This window comes from Anomaloglossus baeobatrachus, chromosome 1 (genome assembly GCF_048569485.1).
Source record: "Anomaloglossus baeobatrachus isolate aAnoBae1 chromosome 1, aAnoBae1.hap1, whole genome shotgun sequence".
Lineage (NCBI taxonomy): Eukaryota > Metazoa > Chordata > Amphibia > Anura > Aromobatidae > Anomaloglossus > Anomaloglossus baeobatrachus.
The window spans coordinates 394,624,516-394,645,825 of NC_134353.1; the positions used below are offsets into that span (position 1 = coordinate 394,624,516).

The window sequence follows — 21,310 nt, forward strand, 5'->3', positions numbered from 1 at the left end:
GCTGTTCAGTAAGTTTGCGAACCTTAGGAATTTTTATTTTCTACAATAGGTGGATGGGTATGCGATAGTACACATTTTTTTGATCGACCGTGGCCATCACGCAGTCTTGCCCGATTAAGGAAATCATGGATTTTATCAACTCCATTTTGAATTCCCTGTAAACATACTTGTTAAGAGGTTACAGGTTCAATATTACCATGTTGGTACCATTTTATTTTTATTTTTTTTTTTAAATAATGACCCTGGACCTGTTCTATTGGTGGGACTGGGGATATTGCTCCCAAGGTCTGATGCTCCAGACAGCTAGACATGAGTTGGACTCAATTCCTGTGTTGGAAGGGAGATTACTCTTAGGGGGATAGAAAAATAATTCAATATACAACCCCTCCTTGATGATATTGAGAACCGAAGGGCTGGAAGATATTTTATGCCACTGGGAGAGGACTCAAGAGATATGTCCTCCTACTGGGCTGGCGTCACTTTTTATCATGGGGCTGGTTGTGGTAGAGAAAAATATTTTTGCCCCGTCACATTTAGGGTAGCTCCAGCGCCCTGTTTTAATTGTTGTGTGGGGTGACGAAACTGCTTTTCCCTTGCGTCATTTTGGTCGGGCAAAGATTTTTTCCTTATTCGCTGCCTTTTCTACTAAATCATCCATTACTGCACCAAATACATGTTCTCCCTGAAAGAGGATTGAGCACAATTTAGGTTTTTGAGGAGACATCCCCACTCCATAAATTTAAGCCATAGAGCTCTCCTGGTTGAGTCGGCTAAAACAGAGGCTTTGGCTGCTACCTTGACAGACTCGTCTGTGGAGTCTGCCAGGAAGCCAGTGGCTTTCCAGAGAAGAGGGAGAGAGGCTAGAAGGTCTTTTCTAGGAGTACCTCCAACTGATCTTCCAGTTGGGCTAACCAGCGGGCCATGGACCTGCCTACACAGCTGGAGGCTATATTGGTTTTTAGTAGTACACAGCTGATGTTTCCCATGATTTCCTGAGGAGACTTTCCATGTTATGGTCCAAAGGGGCTCTAAGTTGGGATGAGTATGGTAAAGGTACTGTAGTTTTCTCTGCTATCTTTGCGACCTGGACGTCAATTCTTGGAATGTCTCACCATTGCCTGGAAGCCTTATCATCAAAGGAATATCTTCCTTTAAGCTCTGACTGTATTAAGCTTTTATCCAGAGATTCCCACTGTGGAGAATCAGGTTTTGGAAGTTCTCATGTACTTGAAAAACCATTGTCGTGAGACACCCCCCCCACCCCCCATCTCATCCTGGACGCTTGATGGTCTCTTCTTCCTCCACCTTGATCGTCCACTTTTTAGGTGTCGGACAGTGGAAGGGGGAAGGGATTGGGAGAAGGATGCTAGGGAAGCCTGTATTTACTGGTGCGCGAGCCGTTTAATTTCCTCAAAGACGGCTGTTAAAAAAATCTTTGCAAGACATGCACAGATAATGTATGTGTATAGAAGACAGCTTCCAAGTGCAGATGGAATATTTCTGGCTTTCTCCTGTAAGGTGCAGGCAATTTGTCCCCTTAAAGGGGGAAAACAAGGTACACAGATAAACCCACCCCCCCTTCCCATTACAGGACTTACTGTGCTGGCGGTTACGTTGTGCTCTACATATGCAGAGCAAGAAGACAGTTCACCCTCAATAGTGAAGAGTTACTGGTCCTACCTGGAGAGGTCTTCTAGCTGGGTACTTAGGATAAGTGCCAGGCCCCCAATGTTGCATCACCTGGATGCTGACTCCTTCTCCCTGGTGGGGGGTGGGGGGTGGGGGTCGTCATGGGTAGGCTCAGATAGGTGCACACCCAGACAGCTGCCCAGACTGACGTGCGGTCCAGTGGTGGAACGCATCTGGAAGTGGAGGCAATGCCACCCCCGGAACACGCGTAGTCCAGGGGGCCCTGTGCATTCCTGCCTGAAATGCACCCGGAAGTTATAACTGCAACCACTTTCGGTGTGGCCTTATGCACACAGACGCCGGCATCTAAGAGCAGGGGGAGCTCCAGGAGGCCCCCCGACTCGTACACCACTCTGCTTTACCCAGAGGCGCAGGAAGAGTGGGAAAGTCTCGAGTCACGTAGAGGCAGGAGCAGCTATGGAGGAGGAGGCAGAGCCACAACCTCAGCTGCCAGGTTCAGGATTCAGGTAACTCAGATCACTGTCCATGAACCTCTTCATGCCCCATAGGTACAGAAAAAAAAAAAAAAAAAACCCCACTGGAGATGGGAGGCAGGGAGGGGCCTTTTAAACCTCTTTGTGTTTCCTGTCCTTATTAGGGCGGGGAGTCCACCTCCTGTGGGGCGGTTGTGGAGGGTGATTGGAAGAAAAAAAAAAAAAAAAAAAAAAAAAAAAATTCTAAAATTACCTTAACCCCTTAATGACCGCAGGCCGTAAAATTACATCCTAGCGGTCATAACGTTACTGCCCGCGGTCTGCCGGCGGCAGCATGCTGCGATCGGCGCACATCTCAGCTGATTTTCACAGCTGAGATGTGTGCCTGCTAGGCACGAGCAGAATAGTTATCTGCTCGTGCCGTTTAACCCCTTAAAATGGCGTTGTCAATATGTGACAGCGCCATTATAAGCGCAATCGCGGTAAACTTTTACTTACCGCACGATACCGGAAGTCACGTGACGCAATCACGTGACTTCCGGTAGTTGTCATGGTAGCACAGGGTCATGTGATGACTCCTGTACTACACATTAATTGCTTTCACTTTCGCTGTGCCCGCGGCCCAGTGAAAAAGAAAGTGAGCGTATCTGCTGTTTACAGCTATGTAGCTGTGATCAGCAGATAGTGCAGAGCGATCGGACTGCTGAGCGATCGGACTGCTGATCGCAATAGTCCCCTAGGGGGACTAGTAAAATAAAAATAAAAAAAAAAAAGAAGTTTAAAAAAAGTTTTAAAAAATTAAAAAAAAACCTAAAAAGTTCAAATCACCCCCCATTCGCCCCATTGAAAATTAAAGGGTTAAAAAAATAAAAAAAATACACACATTTGGTATCGCCGCGTTCAGAAACGCCCAATCAAAATATAAAATCAATTAATCTGATCAGTATACGGTGTAGCAGCAAAAAAATTCCAAACGCCAAAACGACGTTTTGTTTGTCGCCACAACTTTTGCACAAAATGCAATAAAAGGCGATCAAAACATAGCATCTGCGCAAAAATGGTACCGTTAAAAACGTCAGCTCGAGACGCAAAAAAAAGGGCCATCACTGAGCCATAGATCCCGAAAAATGAGAACGCTACGGGTCACAGAATATGGCGTAAAACGTGCGCCACTTTTTTCAGACAAACGTCCGATTTTTTTTTTAACCCCTTATATAAAAAGTAAACCTATACATGTTTGGTGTCTACGAACTCGTACTGACCTGAGGCATCATACCCACACATCAGTTTTACCATATAGTGAACACAGTGAATAAAATATCTCAAAAACTATAGTGCTATCGCACTTTTTTTGCAATTTTTCTGCATTTGGAATTTGTTTGCCGTTTTCCAGTACACTATATGGTACAACTTATGGTTTCCTTTAAAAGTACAGCTCGTTCCACAAAAAATTAGCCCTCACATAACCATATTGACTGAAAAATAAAAAAGTTAAGTCTCTCAGAAAAAGAATGGTGAAAAAAAAACGGAAAGTGAAAAATCGGCCGGTCGTGAAGGGGTTTAATGGATGTTGAAGTACTAAAAGTAGATCTGACAGTCCAGACTTTAGATGTCCATAGAAGGGAATAAAGTCGATCGACAATGTAGTGAAGTTATGTGGTTTCACTCCTGGAAATTCAACAGTTCAGTCTGTATTTATGTTCACATTTAAACCCATTTTGCCCTCATCAATTTATGTATTTAATCCTTCATAACCAAGAAATTATTAACACTTTGCCCAATTATATTTTATTGATAAACATTCATCAACTATTCAATTTCATACTTTGCAATTTTTATACAGACACATTGTGACCATGTAACAGAATAAAACGAGACATACACTGAACATAATGTGACCATTCTAGCTTTAAATGTACATGTGATCTTAGTATAAAAAAAAAAAAAGTACAATGCACCAAGATAACATCAGGTTTTAAGCACATCATAGTGAACAGTTTCTTTATAAAATAAAATATTTGGTCGCAGTCATTGCAGTTTTTCCCGGAATGTGAAGAATGCGAAATGAGATATAGTTAGGTCACATGCACGCGTTGCGTATTTGGAGAGTTTTTTATACCTCCGTATCTGTAATTAAAACCAGGAGCGGAGCACTAAGAGGTAAAGTATAAAATGGAAAGAGCACGACTTCTGCATTCTTTACCCACTCCTGGTTTTGGCTTACAAATCTTGGGAGGTAATAAAAACCTCAAATACCCAACTTGTGCCCATGGCCTAAGGGTATGTTTACACGATCAGGGTTTGCAGCGTTATTGATGCAGCATCCGTAATGCTGCATTGTACAGTACAAGCACAGTGGATGGGATTTATAGAAATCTCCTGCTTGCTGTGCTTCTTTTCTCCGCAGCGTAAACGGACCTGTGAAGCGGCTTTCCGAGCAGCAGATTATCAATTTATGCTGTGGAGATGCAAGTGTTCTCTGCAGGGAGAATAGAGCTAAAGTCCGCAGTGGTCCAAAACCGGATTGTGGGAAGCTGCGGTCTCCTGTGGACAACACTCGCAGCCCCACTGGAAAAGACACACTGTGTCCTAGGACGTGGTATGTCCTGATCGTGTGCACATACCCCAAGACTTTAAAGGAAGGAATCCACTGTGCTCAACTGTCTTAACTTTGCATTATAAACTGTTGAGTTCTACTAGTGTTTGGTCCAGGACTTGATGCATTTTCAGGTTTTCTTCTTTGGAATTTGCCAGTTTGTCTGAAAAATGAAAAACAACAAATAAACAAAAAAACTGAGGAATTCTCTTTAAATTATTTGAGCATGTTCACGCAGGCTGAATACATTACTGTTTTTAATCTCAAACTTGCAGGTCAAGAATGCTCAGTAAAAGTGACAAAAGTGGAGAAGATTCAACAAATCAGGCATGTGCTGCAAAAAGCAAAATCTGGGAATTTGATCTTAACACCTTGTGAATTGTTTTTCTGTGGACCTTCATCTTTCTTAAGTATCAGGCGTGTGTGTGTGTGTGTGTGTGTGTGTGTGTGTGTGTGTGTGTGTGTGTGTGTGTGTGTGTGTGTGTCCTGATGGAAAAGTGTTTGCAGCTGTGTACATGATGTATTCGGAGATATCAAACAGGAAATGTAAGGTACTGAATCCCTGCCCACTCTTCCATATCCCAAACAGAAGATTAACTCTTGTGTATGGAAAGTGACCTTGTTCATACACAACACATATCCACACTGACTATATGGAAAAGAAGAGAACAAGAGAAAATGAAAGGGTGTAGATAGATTTTATTTCAAGAGAAGTGCAGAAACAGAATAGTAGCCAACAGAAAACGTAAGAGCCACATGACACGAAACCTACAAGGAGGTCATGTCATTGAGAGCATGGTCTAGTTCCTCACTGATGGCCTTGTACTTCAGCTTCTGGGCATACAATTCATCTATCAGAGGAGGAGCAGGAGGAGGGTGGAGCACAGGTGCAGAACAGAATGGAGGAAGAGTAGAAAAGAAAAGGCTAGTTACTATACAGAATATTGAAGCTACAAACTATTGCTGCATGTAGAGACATAGTAAATCACTCAAATACCAAGCATGAACTTGCATTAGAAAAATGAAGTGGCATCTAAAAATTGTTAAAAGGTGTTAAAAGACCCCCTTTGAGAGGATGACTCCTTTCCTCTCCCCCCACAATCATAATTGTGGGTGACGATCGTTGCCACAGAATCCTGAGGTCATCTGATGACCCCATGGTACGGTGGACTGTTCGATCCTGCTACGAGTGCAGAAGTAAAATATATAAAATGACAATTTAAATACTTATGAAATTACAAGATATGAAATATTCAAATTGTCTCTCCAGGGAGGAAGGAGACAAATTCTAGCACCACCTATTGGAAGTAGCAAGATATGAAATATTCATTTTAAAGTACAACTTACCTTCAAGGTCATCAATAGTTTTTTCTAATTTGGCAACTGTTCTCTCTGCAAATTCAGCCCGGGTTTCTGCCTGTTGAGTGACAGAAGAGAGAAAAAAATAAATAACTAAGTTTTACATATGTAGGCAAGTGAGAAACTGGACGATTACACACTGATCAATCACTATGCAGATTTTTATGTTGCCTCCCATGTCCTTTTACCTCTTTCAGCTTGTCTGTTAAGATCTTGATTTCCTCTTCATATTTATCTTCTTTTTCAGAATACTAAGAAAAGAAAAATAAAAAAAAATAAAAATAAATCATTGGATTATGGATTTTCATGTGTAACGCACTATAGCAGTTAAATTTTTAACCAGTGACAAGCATGCCCCTTCAACCTGGTGAAGAAGTGAAAGTGCGATAAACCTGTGGCTCCAATTCACAGCATAGGAGGGGGAAAAAAGTAAAATCTATTAATATCTATTAATATATATATACATATATATATATATTAATAAAATCTCTCTTATTGTATTTAGAAGATGCAGAATTTGTTTGGCGACATAAATGATTACACCCTTTCGAATAAGTTTGCTTTTAAAATCAATCTCACTGAACACAACAATTTCCAAAATGCTGACAATACAGAGTTTCATGGAAGTGTTTAAAAAAAAAACAAAAAACAAACAATCATGAAAAGGTTAATGGCTTTAATTACACTCAAAATACTATATTAGGTTTTTGATGTGGGTTGTATTGATTTTTGCATCAACTAATGTGAGATACAAATTGAAGATTTTTATTGTTGTAGGCGCTCATGTATTAGACCCTGTGCGCACTAGAAAAAGGATTTTTCTCAAGAAATTTCTTGAGTCTGAAAGATTAGTGCATTTGCGTTAAAAAAAACGCACCAATAACGCACCGAAAAACGCATGCGCTTTTAATTTATTTTTTCCGCAGGTTGGTCCCTGCGTTATTTTACCATTATCTATGGCAAAAAACGCAGGTACCTGCAGAAAAGAAGTGACTTGCTCATTCTTTTTCTCAAGAAATTCTACAAAAAGAATGTTCTTGAGAAAAAAAAAAAAATGCAGTGCGCACAGCTATTTTTTTTTCCCATATGTTTTGCTGGGGAATGTCTGCAGAAAGGTTACAACCATTCTGTTTCTGTCCAGACCTTTACTTCATAGCACTTAACTAGGCCTGCCGCTAATTCATCAACCTTGCAGACAACTGTAAGTGACAATTCTTCGGCATGCAAGCCACATGTGGCTCCCGACTCACTGGTCGGGGACCCCTGTTCTAGAGCCTACATGGCCATCATTCTTACATATAGCGATCGCTGAATTTGAACAAACAAAGCAAGAACAAAGCCCAGAAGTGGTTAGGAGACCTGCTCTAAAAGGGACTTTATCATCAGGTTTTTGCTCCCCCATCTGAGAGCAGCAAAACGTAGAGACAGAGACCCTGATTCCAGCAATGTGTCTCTTACTGAGCTTTTTGTAGTCATTTTGATAATTATTTACAGTTATATGGAGCTCAAATATGCTGGACTATCTGGCAGAACACTATGTAGTCCTCTAATGATAAAAATCACTGTTTAAGCAGCAGATTATCAAAACAACATTAAGCAGCTCAGTAAGTGAAACATCGCTGGAATCAGGGCCTCTGCCCCTACATTATGTTGCTCTCAGATTAGGTGGCAAAAACCTGGTGACAGATTCCCTTTAACCTCTTCACCTCCCTGACGGTTTTTACCTTAAATGACCAGCCCCCCCCCCCCCTTTTCAATGCTGACCAGTATCAATTTATGAGGTAATAAGTCAAACACTTCAATGGATCCCAGTGATTGAGACTGACATGTTGCGCTTCATGTTAATGGTAAATTTAGAACAATATTTTTAGCAAAAAAGTTTGCAATTTTAAAACTGAATTTTTATGCCCTTAAAACAAATAGTTATGCCACAAAATAGTTACTAAATAACATTTCCCACACTAATACTTTACGTCAGCACCGTTTTACTCCCCCCCCCCCCCCCCCCAAAAAAAAAAACAAAAAAACACTTTAGGCCCATATTTTGGATTTTCAAAAGGGTAACAGAAGAAAAAGCACCGCACACTTTGTTGTGCAATTTCCCCTAGGTATATAGATACCTCATATGTGGTGGAAAGCTACTGTTTAAGCGCACAGCAGAGCTCAGAATAGTTAATAGTTAGTGGACACCATGTCACATTTGGAGAGCCCCTCATGTGCCTAACCAGTGAAACCCCCCCACAAGTGACCCCATTTTGGAAACTAGATTCCTCACAGAATTTATGTAGATGTTTTGTGAGCACTTTGAACCAGAGTGGTTTACAGAATTTTATAACGGTGAGCCGTGAAAATTAAAAACATTTTCACACAAAATGCCTCAAATGTTTAAATTTTCACAAGTGTAAACCATAGAAAGTGCACCATACAATTTGTGTCCAATTTCTCCTGAATACACAGATACCCCCATATATGTGGTTGAAAACTAGTTTATAGGTAAAGTGCAACATTCAGAAGGGAAGGAGCACCACTCGTACGTCTTTATGGGATTTCGAGATGTTCAGATGAAATGTAGATGTGGATTTCAGGCTAAAATCTGTCTGTCTAATATTCTGCATTTTCTTCCATAAAGCTCAATCCAACTGCTGTGTCTGCAGTGGGAGAGTGTGAGCTTCAATGTGTGGTAAGCACGCATAAGAGTGATGCCCCCTGCTGAAGAGAAGACTGCAAAGGGTAGTTTAACAGCAATTATTTACATAATAGTATTGGTTAAATTGCCATGTTGGCAGTTTGGGAAAAAAAATTGGGTTTAGGGCTACAGTTTGGGCACTCGGCCTGTGAAAGGTTTGCCATCACTGTTCTACAGGGTTAAATAGTCATTGGCAGTGCAAGCATCAGCCCTTGCTGTGACAGCTGGGTCTGGGCAGGCACTGTCACTAGGCCGTACCAGTATGCCTAATGTTGGGAATAGGTTAAAAGAACTGAGACGGAGGGGGAGGTATTAAAGCAGATAACTGCGGTATGGCAATCAATGGGCTGGAGAGAGCCGACTGCTATGTTAGGAATGTAGCTATTAGGCACAGGAAGTCAGGGTTTGGGCCTAGTGGCCACACTCCATGGAAACAAACTATACACTATGAAACCTGGCATTACAGGAGAATGGCAGACGATACAGATAGCAAGTTAATGCAAGCTTATGCTGTGTAACTCAAGCCATTGAAGAACATGAACACTCCTTTAACATTACCATGCATAGTCATAGTCCCCATACCTTCTCAGACTGAGCTTCCAAAGATTTTAAGTTGTTTGTCACATTTTTCAATTCTTCTTCCAGATCACTGCATTTACTAAAAAAAAAAAAAAAAAAAAAAAAAAAAAAAAAAAAAAAGGAAATAAAATTGTTTCAATAGGAGGTGAATACTCTGTCAACATCATGAACTACTATATAAAAAGAAAACTGGTCACCTCTGACCACCATTTATCTGCAGTGTTAGGGTCCACATGTAGGTAAATAGCATTAGAATGCTGCCTGGCTGCCCAATTACTTCCCGGTAGGTGCCAGCCGTCATAGGGGCGTGCATGGACCTGCTACAGCCTCCGCTCACCATAATATGAGCATGTTAGCAGCTCGTTCTGCACAGATGCTGCGCGAGCTGCTAGTGCCTCGGGCGTGCTTTCAGCCGCTGCTTACAGTAAGGAGTGGTGCTGTGGGCAGCGGTGACTAGCCACTTCATACACACCCCTGTGTCAAAAAGCCTGCAGCTCCCAGTAGAAAAAGGTCACTTTCTCCTGGTAGCTGCAATTTCTGTACTGTGGCTGCAGCCAGGCAGCATTGTAACACCATTTGGCCCTTTATAAAAAAAGGAAGAGATAAACATGCAAAATGCCATTCACCTGCAAAGCAGAGTTTTTGCTATTATTTCTGCTGATTCCATAAGTGTTTTTTTCTAACACAGTTGCAGAGACAAGGCTCTCAGGGCGATTACACAGAGCAGCCTAAAGATACACCCTAAGGAAATCCTAAGAGGCACGCCTCCTTGGTAAAGACCATAACATTTTAGCATAAATACAAATTACTCAGGGAAACCGCAGGAATAAAACATGAGTAGAAAAAGCTGACCACTTGGTCTGAGGACAGGTCCTTTTTTAGATGATCGCTTCCCTTTAACATGAAGGTTGCACAACTAAGGTGTGGAGTGTAGAAAAGTCTATGATAATGGTATTAGCAACCTCAGGGAATTTAGAATGTAGAGCAATGCATATTATGTAACAAGGTTAAAAAGTAAAAATGAAGAACTGTGTGCCAATTTGTTTTTACAATACCGATATAAAGCTCAGCAGTAACAATTTGCCTTGCGACCCAACACCTTGGACCAATTCCATACTATGTGATGCAGCCGTTCAAGTCACAATGAGATCGTTAATGACATCATGGCTCCCCCAAGACTGGAAATCTGTCAGACAGTGCACCTCGCAAGTGCGCCCTCACCAGTGGAGTAAAACCATTTTGTTAGCTTTCAATACAATATCTTCCTGCTTTCCATTTAGATCTGGTTGAGTGTATGGAGACAATCTATTCTGCAAACCCTCTCCGCAGTCATCTAATCACAAGCCCACGACCGTCAGGACCCTTGAATTTGTAATCCTCCCTTACATTCACACCCCAATATAAAAGCTATAAAGTGTATAAATCATGGTACAATAAAACATTCTATAAACTGTTGATTGTTTAGTCAGCAAGACAAGAATTCTTACAGTTCAGACACTTCTGCACGCTCCTCTGCTCTCTCCAACTCTCCTTCAAGGATGACCAATTTACGGGCAACCTAAACAAACAAGGCAATTAGCATCAAAACATTTACATGTGAGGTAGGAGTGCCATTTTTCATCACCTGTGCAGCTTTGTGCTTTTTTTATTGCATTGTATTTGCACTTGCGTTGTAAATCTTAGTGTTCTGCATTCTGATCCGAGACATGGCAATCACAGTTTACTATGGTTTTAGTCTTTTGCACAGTGACACTGCCATGTGCACTATACAATGACCCAGTGTCTGTGTGGCAGTCACCACTTGTTATTCCTAGTATGTTATACCACTTTTAAAAGGTCCCTGTAAAATTAGACAATGTATCCACAACTTATTTTTTCTGTATATCTTTCCCATTTATAAGGTTCATTTCATCATCCATGAACTGCAAGATCAATATACAGAATCATTGCACTGCGAAATTATGTTACTTTTGACATCACTTCACTGCAACAAATCCCATGGTGTGCATTAGGTCAAGTTCACAAGACTACTTTTGGTCAAACAGCAGATCTTCTGGAAAAATGCACTAATTAACATAGTGACTTCCATTATACTCACAAGAGTTGAGCCCATCCGACTGTTTGCTCATCAGTAGTACGCACCAAAAGGTGCATTTTTACTTAATTATAATTATTTTTTTAAAAACTGTTTCACTTAGTCCTTTAAGGCCATGCTCTTGGCATGGTATAACAGGCCACTGTAGCTGATAGATTAGGTCATTATTTGACCTCCTGCTGTCATTGCAACCATCAGCCCATATCGGGTGAAAAAAAGGAGCCCACTTCCTCGTTCAAACTTCTAAATACTGTGATGGTGGCCTTTAGAGGGTTAAAGAGCCAGGGCCAGTGTAGGCACCTGCCTTGGCTGTGACCGCTACAGCTCAACTTTCACTTAAGGGGAGCTCGTGTCAGAGATCGTGTATGCACAGCTTCTGTACTCGCATGATCGCCAGGCCGTACCAGTATGCCCATTTGCGGGAACACACTGCAAAGTAGGGTGTACAGATATGTCCAGTGTTGACAAGGTTACATTGAGGTTATGCAACAGCTTATAATTATTGGACACTCTTCCTTACCTCCTCATATTTTCGATCTGCTTCTTCTGCAATGTGTTTAGCTTCCTTAAGCTGCATTTCTTGAATTTCCATTTTTTCCTCATCCTTCATGGCCCGGTTTTCAATTACCTTCATTCCTCTAAACATAAAAGAAAGGTCAATTTCATAGGAAAATGAAATACATAAAATGTCCAGATCATTTGGGGTGGGGAGTGCTGGGGAAAATACAAAACGAGAAAACCAAACACCCTGTAGTGAACAGATGCACAGGTCATGGTCTGCTTTCCAGAATGTATACCAGTTTAATACAAACCTATTAGACAATAAATAAAAAAAAAATAAAATATATCATATATATATATAAAAATTAAACGATTGATGAAACCAATACTTATCGCTTTCTAATCGTGCGTACAAGCTCATTATTAGGCCGGAGTCACACTTGCGAGTGACTCGGCAAGTTTCGCATCAGGAGCATTCCAGCTGCATAGAAATACATGCAGCCTTCCCGCTCCTGTCAGGAGAGAAGCCAGCCGCACTGGGTGATGCGATCCGATAATCGTGCGAGTCATACGTTCGTGTGAGCGCACCCTTACACAAGCAAATGTTCACTCGAAGGATCGCTGTTGCAGTTGATGGAAAGTTGCTAGTTGTTCATAAAAGCATTTATTACTTGTGTTGACAAGGTGGTAGCGACTTAAACAATTTGGGAGGAAAATGAGGGGTGCGTCTTAAAATCCGAATATAGGTTATCGGGAGGTGAGTTGGCAGGGGGGGCTGTCTGTGCGGCTCAGTGTGCGGGCGGGCGGCCGGGTGCCTGTCTGTGCTGGTGGCCAGCTTCCTCTGTCCCGTCGGCTTGCTGCCTCCCTGTGTGGGTGGATGGGCGTCCTGCTGGATGCCATTCTGTGCGGTCGGGTGGCTGTAAGGACTGCAGTGGCTGTGCGACGGGTGTCCTAGTCTGTCTGCGGTCCCGGAAGTCAGCGCGTGCACAGATTGAGCTTTTGGATGAGAGCTCCATCCGCACACCCGGACCGCAGACGGACTGGGACACTCGCCGCACCGGCTTGCTCCACTAAACAGCTTCCGCTGCCACCCCCTCCGGTAAGACAGAACCGGAGTAAACATGCATGCCAGGATGGGGGGAGGGGGGGGGGTTAAGAAACATGCATGGCAGGATGGGGGGAGGGGGGGGTTAAGAAACATGCATGCCAGGATGGGGGAAACATTTACCAGGATGAGGAATATTTGCCAGGATGGGGAATATGCTGGGATGAGGTACATTTACCAGGATGGGACCATCATGGGGACAAATATACTAGAATGTAGGAAATATATATCAGGATGGGGGACATGACATGTTTACCAGGAAGTGGCCCAGGAAGGGGGGCGTAACTATACAATGAAGGGTGAGGGTAGCAACTCGTACGTCTTTATGGGATTTCAAGATGTTCAGACTTTGAAAGGTCGATGTGGATTACAGGGTGAAATCTGATTGCATTCCATGCTAAAATCTGTCTAATATGCTGCAATTTTTTCCAGAAAGATCAATCTAACTGCTGTGTCTGGAAAGGGCAGTGGGAGAGGCTGAGCGTCAATGTGTGGTAAGTACGCATGAGCATAATACTCCCTGCTGAAGAGAAGAGAAAACTGCAAAAAAGGTAAGGTTAAAATCAATTATTTACATAATAGAATTGGTTGGCACTTCGGAAAAAAAAAAAAAATTGGGTTTCGGGCTACAGTTTGGCACTCGACCTGTGAAAGGTTCACCATGACTGGTCTATGCTATGAGCAAGAGCTCTTCGGAGCTTTAAACGCGTAAGACAAGACATGTGTTTTTAAGCATGATTTTAAATATGCACAAGAAAAGTTATTTCTTATGAAATGAAGAAGTCTGACGTGGATTAAAAGTGAAATCGGATGGTGCTGGACAACCCCTTTCTTGAATTCTGTTGGAACCACTACTCAGGAGCCGGCCTGTTTGCCCATGCACTGACCACTATTAATGGACTTTGAATAGGTGAGCTGAAACCCCCCTCTTTTTCCTTCTTGTAGTGCAATGTATGGAGCCCTATACCTGCACTGTCACATGATATGTTACTAGAGTTGAGCGAGTACCTATTTGTACTCGCTATACTCATAACGAGTACTGTCTAATACTCGCGTATTCATTCCGAATAGCGTGTGCAATGCAAGTCAATGGGGAAAAACTTGCAAAGTAAAGAGTAACCCCAATGGCGTAATATTCGTGCGCATAGCTAATAGTGCGGAATTTAAGTTAAGCGGGCTTTACATGCTACAATATATCTTACGATGTGTCGGCGGGGTCACGTCGTAAGTGACGCACATCCGGCATCGTAAGTTATATTGTAGCGTGTGACAGCTATGTGCGATTGAACGTTAAAACGTTCATCGCATGCATGTCGTTCAATTGCTAAAAATTGAACCTGAGGTTGTTCAATGTTCCCGAGGTAGCGCATATCGCAGTGTGTGACACCCCGGGAACGATGAACAGATCTCACCTGCCTCCCGCGGCTCCCGCCGGCAATGTGGAAGGAAGGAGATGGGCGGGATGTTTAGATCACGCTCATCTCCGCCCCCTCAGCTTCTATTGGCCGGCTGCCGCGTGACGTCGATGTGACGCCGAACGTCCCTCCCACTCCAGGAAGTGGACGTTCGCCGCCCACATCGAGGTCGTATGGAAGGGTAAGTACGTGTGACAGCAAATAATAGTTTGTGCAACACGTTCAACAAATGGAACGTGCGATGGGGGCGGTTACGATCGCATACAATATCGTATGCTTAAATCGGAACGTGTAAAGCAGGCTTTACTCGTTACATTGTGAGTATTCCCCATTGATTTGCATTGCACACACTATTCGGAATGAATACGCAAGTATTAGACAGTACTCGTTATGAGCATAGAGAGTACGAATAGTTAGATACTCGCTCAACTCTATATGTTACACATCCCTATGACATACCTTTCACTCTCATCAGCTGCCTTTTCTGCTTCTTCCAGTTTCTGTAATGCTGTGGCTAGACGCTCCTGAGCACGATCCAACTCCTCTTCCACGAGCTGGATACGGCGGTTTAATGCAGCCACCTCCCCTTCAGCCTGAAAAAAATAAAATTTACATCAATATGGATATGGGACATATATACGGTACATTATATATATGCACTGCAAAACAATTAGGAATAGTTTCAGATCCAGCACAATGATAAAGACTTAGAAGAGAAATCAAGCCGATGTTAAGACTACGGTTAAACCTTACAACACCTTATTGGAGCCTAAACAAAAGGAATGGATACTGCCCCCAGCGGCGATCCTCCATATTCACCATCATGCCTCCGTGGGTCACCTGGCTTCCTCTAAAGGAAGATTACATGTTTGCAGCAGTTGATCAGACACTGGCGCACGCACCCATCACATTCCATCCGACCATGCTTAATCCTGATCAGTTAGAAAACAAACTGCAGCCATCACATGAGGTCATTGGATAGAAGAAACCAGTAAGGGACAGTACTTAGGATAGAGGTGTGGTGCCAGCTTAATAGGTGAAGGTTTCCTTCCCCCATACTTCCACTAGGGCCAAACATGAAGAGTTGTAAGGTGGAGGACAACCTATTTAAGGGTTAGAAAAAAGAAAAAAAAAAAAAAAAATTAAAAGCCTCACCATGTAACCATAGGAAACGTTGGTAGGGTTCATATCTATGTGAGACTCCAACCAAAAAAATTGCCCGGACCATGGGCTAAAGACAGTCAATTCCATAGATGGCGAATCTCAAAAAAGTTTATTGCAAAAAAATTAAAACCCCATAATAATGGGAATAAAAGCTTCTACGCATTTCTGGTGCTATGCGTCCTTAGTCATTGAATCATTATAACTGTATTTAAGAGTTAGTCGTACAAAGCACCTGCCATCTATGAGTAATGGGAAAGTCTTCGCTGAATACAGATTTTACCTCAGAATTGAGAATTTTCATAATGACTGATTAGATCTGGCAGAGAAAGAAGCAAGTGTGTCTGATCAGATATCACGTAGTTGCTTCTTTTCATGTGTACTATTGATTTATGAAATTACGCTTTAAATTCATTAAAGGGAACCGGTCACCAGGATTTTCCCTTATGAGCTGCAGCCACCACTAGTAAGTCTTTATATACAGCATCCTGGAATACTGTATATACAGAGCAGCCTGGGCTCTTAAAATGTAGAAAAAAAACCCAACAAAAACACGACCTTTATTGTATACTCACCTAGGAGGCAGTCCAGTCCAATGGGAGTTGCCATTCTCAGTCCTATGCCTCCTCCATCTTGTGCAGTCACCATCCTCCTTCCCAGCCCCATGTGAATGATGAACCCTACATCATCCACACAAATGCCTCCATTGTCACGCATGTGCAGGGCAGAGAGTAGAGCAAAGTAGTGTAATGCGCAGGCATGAAGAGAGGTCAAAGAACGCCAGCTCGTGTGCATTACAATACTTTGCTCTGACCTTAGCACGATAGATCAAAGTAAGCCTGCGCAGGAGCCCCATGGCGACTGTGGATGATGTAGGACGAGTCATCCACACTGGACTGGGAAGCAGGACGGCACAAGATGAAGGCACTGGACCAGAGAACAGTAACGTCCATTGGACTGAACCGCCCCGTAGGGGAGTATAATAAAGGTATTTTTTTTAAGTTCTAAAGATCGGCCTGGGCTCTTATATACAGTATTCTAAAATGCTATAAGAGCTCACTGGTGGTGGTGGTACTTTATAGGGGAAAATCATGGCGACAGGTTCCCTTTAATCATCCAAACCAGGAGAAAGAACCCTCCTAGCATTCTACATACAATATCTGTGCGCATTAAGTTGATTGCAGCAGGATCAAGCACAGATATCTTCTCCAGAACATTTAATATTGCAGACACTGTAATTAAAATTCATCCATACAAATAGGAAAATGACCAGAAAGTACTAAAAAAATTGTTTAAAAGAACTGAGAGTCCTCAGTGGTTGATACCTTTTAATGGCTAACTGAAAAGATGGTAATAATTGCAAGCTTTCGAGACTACTCAGGTCTCTTCATCAGGCATGGTATAACAAAATCTGAAGAGTCACATATTTATATACAACAGGACTTAGAATAGTGCAGTAAAAAAAAAAACAAAAAAAAAACAAGTTATATAAAACAGAACAAGACTGACTTTGTTCTGTTTTACATAACTTTTTTTTTTTTAATGCACTATTCTAAGTCCTGTTGTGTATAAATATGTGACTTTTCAGATTTTGTGTTATACCATGCCTGATGAAGAGACCTGAGTAGTCTCGAAAGCTTGCAATTATTACCATCTTTTCAGTTAGCCATTACAAGGTATCAACCACTGAGGACTCTCAGTTCTTTTAAACAATTTTTTTATCTCTACTGGCTAACACGGTACAAAGATATATTTTACTTGTATCAGAAAGTACTAGTGAAATGAATGGCTAGTAATCCGTGCGCAGTCATTGCAGAAGAGCAAGCTGCTGGAGTAAGATAAGAGTGAAAGTATTCATTGTGGAAACTCCACCTCTCCACGTACAGAATGCGAGGCTTCTCCTTATAGGGTAAAGGCCGGCAGGCAGGAAGTCGCCGCAGGATGCAGTCTGTGGGAATAGCTGGAAAAATCGCTAATACATTACAGATTGGCTAACAATGTCACATTCAACCCTCACACCTCCCACTGCCACCCAAAGCCGGCTAACAAGGCAACCAAATATAGTGGTAAAAAGCCTCGGTATGTTTGTGGGGTATCAGCTTATGTATAGGGTGTTAGAGCAGATGGGAGACAACATAGTTAATTCAGAAATCTAACCATATATAATCACCCAGATAACATTTTACTTTAGCTTAAGATGCCAAAGAAACAGATGGATGACTACAACTCAATTGGGATTCTGATCTGGCAATAAATCCTAAGGCTATGTGCCCACGGGAGTTTGTAACTGCGGATATATCCGCAATTATGGCTACAGGTTTCCCGCAGCTGCTTGCCGGAATCTGCAGCTATTTTTAGCTGCGGTAGTAAGCGAAATAGCTGCGGTAAACCTGCAGACATTCATGAGACTTACCTGCGGACGTCCTGGCCTCTATCTCCATAGTGGAGGGCCGGAATTTCCGCAGGTATTTCCGCAGAAAGAAATGACATGCAATTACGTGCGGCTGCGGGACATCCACAGCATGTTCCGCAGCCACACGTATCCGCAGCATGGACACAGACACTCCCCATGTCCCATAGGATAACATGGGGAGTGTCTGTACATGCCGAAACCAGTGGATTTATCTGGAAAATCCGAAGATTTTCCGCAGATAAATCCGCAGGTTTAATTTCCCGTGGGCACATAGCCCAAGTCTTATGAAAAGGCTTGTTTAAAAAGCCACTTTTGACATTCAGGGTTGCTACTTCCAATAGGTGGCGCTAGAGTTGTCTCTTTCCTCACTGGAGGGACAATTTGAATAATTCCCAGAGGGACATTGCAGCTATAAGTCCCCCTTACTGACAGCCAGACTTGTTTGTCAGGTCTCCATAAAGGAGAATAGTCTTCCCCGTACAACTCAATCATAACTTGGTGGCATAAAAGGATGAATGGGAAAAAAAATAAATAAATAAATAAATAAATATTTTAATCTTGTGGTGCCTTATATTTTTTTTCAAATTATTTTCAAAAAAGATTTTCATATAAAACACAACTTTGTTCCAGTGGTAATCAGTAATCAGTGGTAATTGCAGTGCAATGTAGGAATATCAATATAACAAGACATAGAACTTGGTAGGTGAGAACTAAAACTGCAAGGACTTTGATAAATCTACGCCAATAGCATACAGATAGTACAACACCACAAGTGAAGAGCTCACCAGACGTAATGAAAGGAAAAGCGGTGCTCGGAAATCCTGGACCAGTAACCAGGTTGAAACAATTAGCAAAAATGGAAGTGATCCAGCAATTGTCAATTACAGATTAAACATGACATTTAATAGAAAAACATTAAACAGAAAAAGTCCATAATTACAGCATGAGTAGACCAGGTGTCCGTCTATGCGTTTCAGGCAGATCCCCTGCCCTTAATCATTTTCTGTTTTGAATGTTTTTCTATTAAAAGTTGTGTTTTAATCTTTAATTCTCGGTTGCTGGATCCCTTCCATTTTTGCTCCGCATACAGATAGCACTTGGACTCAGAGAGACAACTTTTTGTCTGGAATTCCATTCGGCGAGCGCTGAATAGAAGTGGACTGGTAGGGGTTAGGAATATCAAGAGAAAGGTGGAGCGAAAAAGTATATATTTCTTCATAGCGAGCTACGTTTGACACTTACAGACAAATATAGTTGGATTATATACATTGTACTTGCTAGACCAGGGATCCCAAGCTGCCTTAAAAGTGGAATGTGTATGGATCCCCCAGCTAGAGAGCTTCTCTAATCTGTATAGCACATGGACTTTTTCCTCCCATCCCTGGAGGGTTGGGGAGACTATTGCTTCCAATGGAGAGAGATTAGATGCTTTTTATTAGAGGGAGATTAGATTAGGGGGAGAGGGGCAAGCTAAAAGTGAGCTTAGGCGAAGAAGCATAGTGCATATTTTCAATATAGGGAGAGTTCCCCAATATCATAGTTCACACAGGGAACGTTTTTCCATCAAAAGGGGAGCCAAATCTTGCACCAGGATTGAGTCAGGTAGGAGCACGAGTAGTCTATTCTTCTGGCCTTCATAACTGGGGCAGGGTCTAACCAGTGGTTATTGGCAGCCACAGAGGCACTTCAACTGGGGCGGGGGATGTGGAGAGTTTCCCCGCCCGTCGTGTATAATAAATTAATATATATATATATAATATATATATATATATATATATATATATATATATATATATATATATATATAATATATATATTATATATATATATATATATATATATATATATATATATATATATAATATATATATTATATATATATATATATATATATATATATATATATATAAATAATATTTACCCAGGCCGTCTGGAGATCTTCTAGAGTACGGATGGTGATTTGTTTCCCGTTTTGAAGAATACCCAACCAGAGGGGGAAAAGCTATTTGTACTTTAAGTTGTTAGCTCTCAAGACGTCCAGGAGTGGCTTTAGTTTTCTTTTTGCCAATGTAGTGGGGAGGTGGGGGGGGGGGGTATCTTGAAAGACCTGTATGGGGGAGCCATCATAAAAGCTAGAGGTGACTGCTCTCTTGCTCTCAGTAAAATTGTGGAAGTGTCCACAAAGCTTAGAAGGCCACAGATGATATTGCAGGGTGGATCTGATGGTTTTGGTTTGGGTCGAAGAGCCCCTGTGGACCCTTTCAATAACAATAGGTTCCGAGATATCAGTTCCTAGTATATAGATTTCTTTCAAGACTTTTTCTAGGGCTTCATTAGCAAAGGATTCAGGGATACCCTTTATTCTTATGTCTGCTCCTATTTTCTTGGTCTTCTATTGCCAGTATGGCTGAGTTGAGCTGTTGTTAATGGTCTGTTCTTTCATACACGTAGAGAAATCAAGTCTTGTTGGGCGTTTTCTAGTGATTCAGCCCGATGACACAATTGCTTTAGTTCTGTGCACATACCTAAGAGTTCTTCCAGAAGCGGTTTCATAGCTTGAGACAGGGATTTTGGATTTTTTTAAAATATTTTTCAAAGGAAGTTTCTTGGGATACGGGCCATGTCACTGATGTCTGATCCGTGAATAGAATCTTCAGTGGTTGAGTCCGACTCATCAGAATGTTCCAAAGTTGGTGCTTGGTTAGAAGGTTTTTGGTAGGTTTGCTGAGCGAAGAGGTTTTTCCGTAAGAATTTGTCAAGCTCTCCGTGCTTGGAGGAAGGATTTTTGTCTGTAGAATACTTAACACGATCTTTGTTTTTACCATTTTTGTTTGTAGACGTGTCAGTAAGAGGATCACCACCGAGTCAAGGAAGAGCGTTATTCAGACAGTCTTACTGTAGTATCTTCTCTTAGATGATTTTGTGTGAGAACTTGTATGGTTCTGTATGGAGGAAAGTTAAAAACTGAGGGTTGTAATGCTTCTCGGTGTCCACAAGATGGCAGCGCTGGCACTAAATTGGAAAGCTTCACCAGGTTATGCTGTTTACTTTGGTGGACACCAGATGGCAGCAGTGCTACTGGGACATAGAAGCTGTTTATAGAGAGTTGGAATGTCTATATGGAGGCAGGTTTAGCTCTTAAAATGTCGGATTATTGTGCCAATATTGGTGCATATAATTCCTTGCACCTCTGCGTTTCCTGTAGGTTTAGATAGGGAGCTTCCCAGTGCTCACCCCGTGTGCTGGGGCTGCAGCTTACTAGATGAAGTGTGAGGCT

At 41.9% G+C, this 21,310-nt stretch overlaps 1 protein-coding gene across 4 annotated transcripts in view; it reads right to left on the reverse strand.

The window, feature by feature from the left end:
• Positions 1–3,895: 3,895 nt before the first annotated feature.
• The window catches only part of TPM4 (tropomyosin 4), a 168,216-nt gene continuing 150,801 nt past the window's right edge, over positions 3,896–21,310 (reverse strand). For 2 of the 4 annotated variants that reach the window (XM_075352564.1, XM_075352566.1), the window contains 7 exons: positions 14,919–15,052; positions 11,959–12,076; positions 10,831–10,901; positions 9,347–9,422; positions 6,267–6,329; positions 6,067–6,136; positions 3,896–4,882 (listed from right to left, as the gene is read on the reverse strand). In XM_075352564.1, the coding sequence (XP_075208679.1) occupies positions 4,800–4,882; positions 6,067–6,136; positions 6,267–6,329; positions 9,347–9,422; positions 10,831–10,901; positions 11,959–12,076; positions 14,919–15,052 (615 nt within the window). In that variant the 3' untranslated portion in view covers positions 3,896–4,799. Of the gene's footprint in view, positions 4,883–5,400; positions 5,571–6,066; positions 6,137–6,266; positions 6,330–9,346; positions 9,423–10,830; positions 10,902–11,958; positions 12,077–14,918; positions 15,053–21,310 lie in introns of those variants that run through there. The other 2 variants (XM_075352563.1, XM_075352565.1) reach the window with 1 other exon arrangement.